Genomic DNA, 2,495 nt, shown 5'->3' with positions numbered 1-2,495 from the left:
ATGCTGCTCCGGTCCCGGCGGCCGCCTCCGCTCGCGCCGCTTTCGCCCGCGCCGCCTTCGCCGGCCGACTCGGCGGCCGAGCCGCTGCCCCCGGCCGGGGGGACCCCGGGGACCCCGCCCCGGAGCCGGGCTCCGCCGAGCTCGCCGTCGGGCGGCTCGCCGCGCTCGCTCGGGTCGCCCGGGTCGCCCGTGTCCCCGGGCTCGGCGCGGCGCACGCCCTGGAGCGCCTGGGAGACGGAGCTGCTGCTGGCCGAGCTGCTGCAGCCGGCCGTGTGGCGGGCGCTGCTGCTGGACCGGCGCCAGTCGCTGCCCACCTACCGCCGCGTGTCCGCCGCGCTGGCCCAGCGGCAGGTGCGGCGCACGCCCGTGCAGTGCCGCCGCCGCTACAAGTTCCTCAAGAACAAGGTCCGCGAGGACCAGCCGCCCGGGCCCTTCGACGCGCAGATCCGCGAGCTCATGGGGCTGCTGGGCGACGACAGCCGGCGCGGACGGGCCCGCCGCCGCCCCGCGGGCCCGGGGCGCCCCCAGCGCGGCCGCCGCTCCGCGCCCTCCGCGTCCGCGCCAGCCCCGGACGAGCCAGGTAGGCGGCCGGGGGCGTGGGGGCGTCGGGCGGGGAGGGGACGGGCGATCGGGGGACTGGAGGAGCTCGTGGGGGCGTCGGGTGGGGAGTGGAAGGGGCGATCGGGGGACTGGAGGAGCGCGTGGGGACCTCGGGTGGGGAGGGGGCGGGCGATCGGGGGACTGGAGGAGCGCGTGGGGGCGTCGGGCGGGGAGGGGACGGGCGATCGGGGGACTGGAGGAGCTCGTGGGGACGTCGGGTGGGGAGTGGAAGGGGCGATCGGGGGACTGGAGGAGCTCGTGGGGACGTCGGGTGGGGCGGGGGCCGGGGCGATCGGGCGTCGGGGCCGGAGCCGGGAGCTCCTCCGCTCACGCTCTCCACCCCGCAGATGCTGAGCCGCCGCCGGCCGCCGCCGCCACCCTGGACGCCGACCCCGCCGGAGCGCCCGAGCCGTCCACGCCCCACGCGGCGGACCGCGGCCGCCTTCCCGCCTCCCCTCGGCCCCCCACCCCCACAGCCTACGGCCCCCCGGGCCCCGAGCCCGGGCGCTCCCCCGGCTCCCCGCCGCTGCCGGACCCCGCCCCCGCCCCGGAAGACCCCGCCCCGCCGCCCGGCCTCCCCGCGGACCGCTCGCCCCCGCCGGCCGCCGCGCCGTCGCTGAACGCCGCCCTGCTGCAGACCCTGACGCACCTGGGCGACATCGTGGCCGTGCTGGGCCCCCTGCGCGACCAGCTGCTGACCCTGAACCAGCACGTGGAGCAGCTGCGCGGCTCCTTCGACCAGACGGTGTCCCTGGCCGTGGGCTTCATCCTGGGCAGCGCGGCCGCCGAGCGCGGCGTCCTGGGGGACCCGCGCTAGCGGGGCCTCCGCGGCCCGCAGCCCCCGGCCCCCCCCGCCCCGCCCCGCCCCGCCCCAAACGTTCAATAAAAAGGTTTTGTTTGTCGTGAGGCTGAGTGTGTGCGGGGCCTAGCCGGGCCCCCTGCGGCGAGCGGCTGCGAAGGTCAAGGGCGGGGAGGCCGGATGCCGGGGACATGCAAATGCCGGCCTCCATCCGGCGGCATTCAGGCCGCCTCCCGGGGTGGGGCCCGCACAGCGTGGGCCCCGGCGTTGTTGCCCTCCCGGTGGGCCGATTCCGGCCCGCCCGGAGCCCCGGTCGAAGGTGAAGGGCGACGGGCCTGGCGAAGCCCGCCGGCCGGCCCGGGGAAAGGGACCTCCCCCGGGCCTACCTAAGCCTGGGCCAGCCCGGAGCTGCCGGGTCTTCGCCTCCGGTTCCATCGTCACGGGAGGTCCGTGGTCTGGGGGCGGCGGGGTGGCCGGGCTGCCGGCCGCCTCCACCCGAGCTGCCTCTCTGCCCAGGGAGGAAAGTGAAGCCGAGTTGCCCGGGGCCCATTTTCAAAACTGCCCACCCTGGCCGGGAATGGGGGCTGGGAAGGCCTGGGTGGAGCCAGGGCTGAGCGGGTAGCCTGAGGCATCTCACTAGCATGACAATTGGTGCTCCTGCGGAGCCGGGAGGGGCCCCGTTTGGGGGCTTCCCGGCCCGCGCCCCCTCCTCCCTGGGAGCCGTCTTCAGGGCTCACCCCGTAGGTGACGGTCACCACCTGGTTTTCCGGGGGGTATGGGAAGAAGTGGGTGTTACTGTCCTGCTCCTCTACTCTGGCCAGATCAGTATATTGTGGGTTTTAAATAGTTGGAACTTGGGAAGACTAGACTTTGTTTTGTTAACTTTGCTGGCCTGGTTTCTTTTGTCTTTAAGCCTACCTGCTGTTCCTTTGTTAGAAGCCAAGACCTGTCCCCTACCCACATCTTAAACTAAGCATTCTTGGTCTGCTTTTTGGTGGAGATCTGGGGCTTCCACCCCGGCCTGAGAAGAGTCCCAAGGACGCATCAGAGCGATGTGTCTCACCAGAGCCCCTTCAAACTATTGCTTTTCTTTCCT

The 2,495-nt window shown here is 73.8% G+C and overlaps 1 protein-coding gene across 1 annotated transcript; it reads left to right on the top strand.

The window, feature by feature from the left end:
• Utf1 (undifferentiated embryonic cell transcription factor 1) lies at nt 1-1,417 on the top strand. The gene is made up of 2 exons (XM_048334647.1): nt 1-580; nt 948-1,417. The coding sequence occupies exons 1-2, from the start codon at nt 1-3 to the stop codon at nt 1,415-1,417; spliced, it is 1,050 nt and encodes a 349-aa protein (XP_048190604.1).
• Nucleotides 1,418-2,495: the final 1,078 nt, after the last annotated feature.

The sequence above is a fragment of the Perognathus longimembris genome, chromosome 2, assembly GCF_023159225.1.
Source record: "Perognathus longimembris pacificus isolate PPM17 chromosome 2, ASM2315922v1, whole genome shotgun sequence".
Lineage (NCBI taxonomy): Eukaryota > Metazoa > Chordata > Mammalia > Rodentia > Heteromyidae > Perognathus > Perognathus longimembris.
Note: the sequence above shows the minus strand (reverse complement) of the source record. Positions and strands in the feature narration are given on the sequence as shown.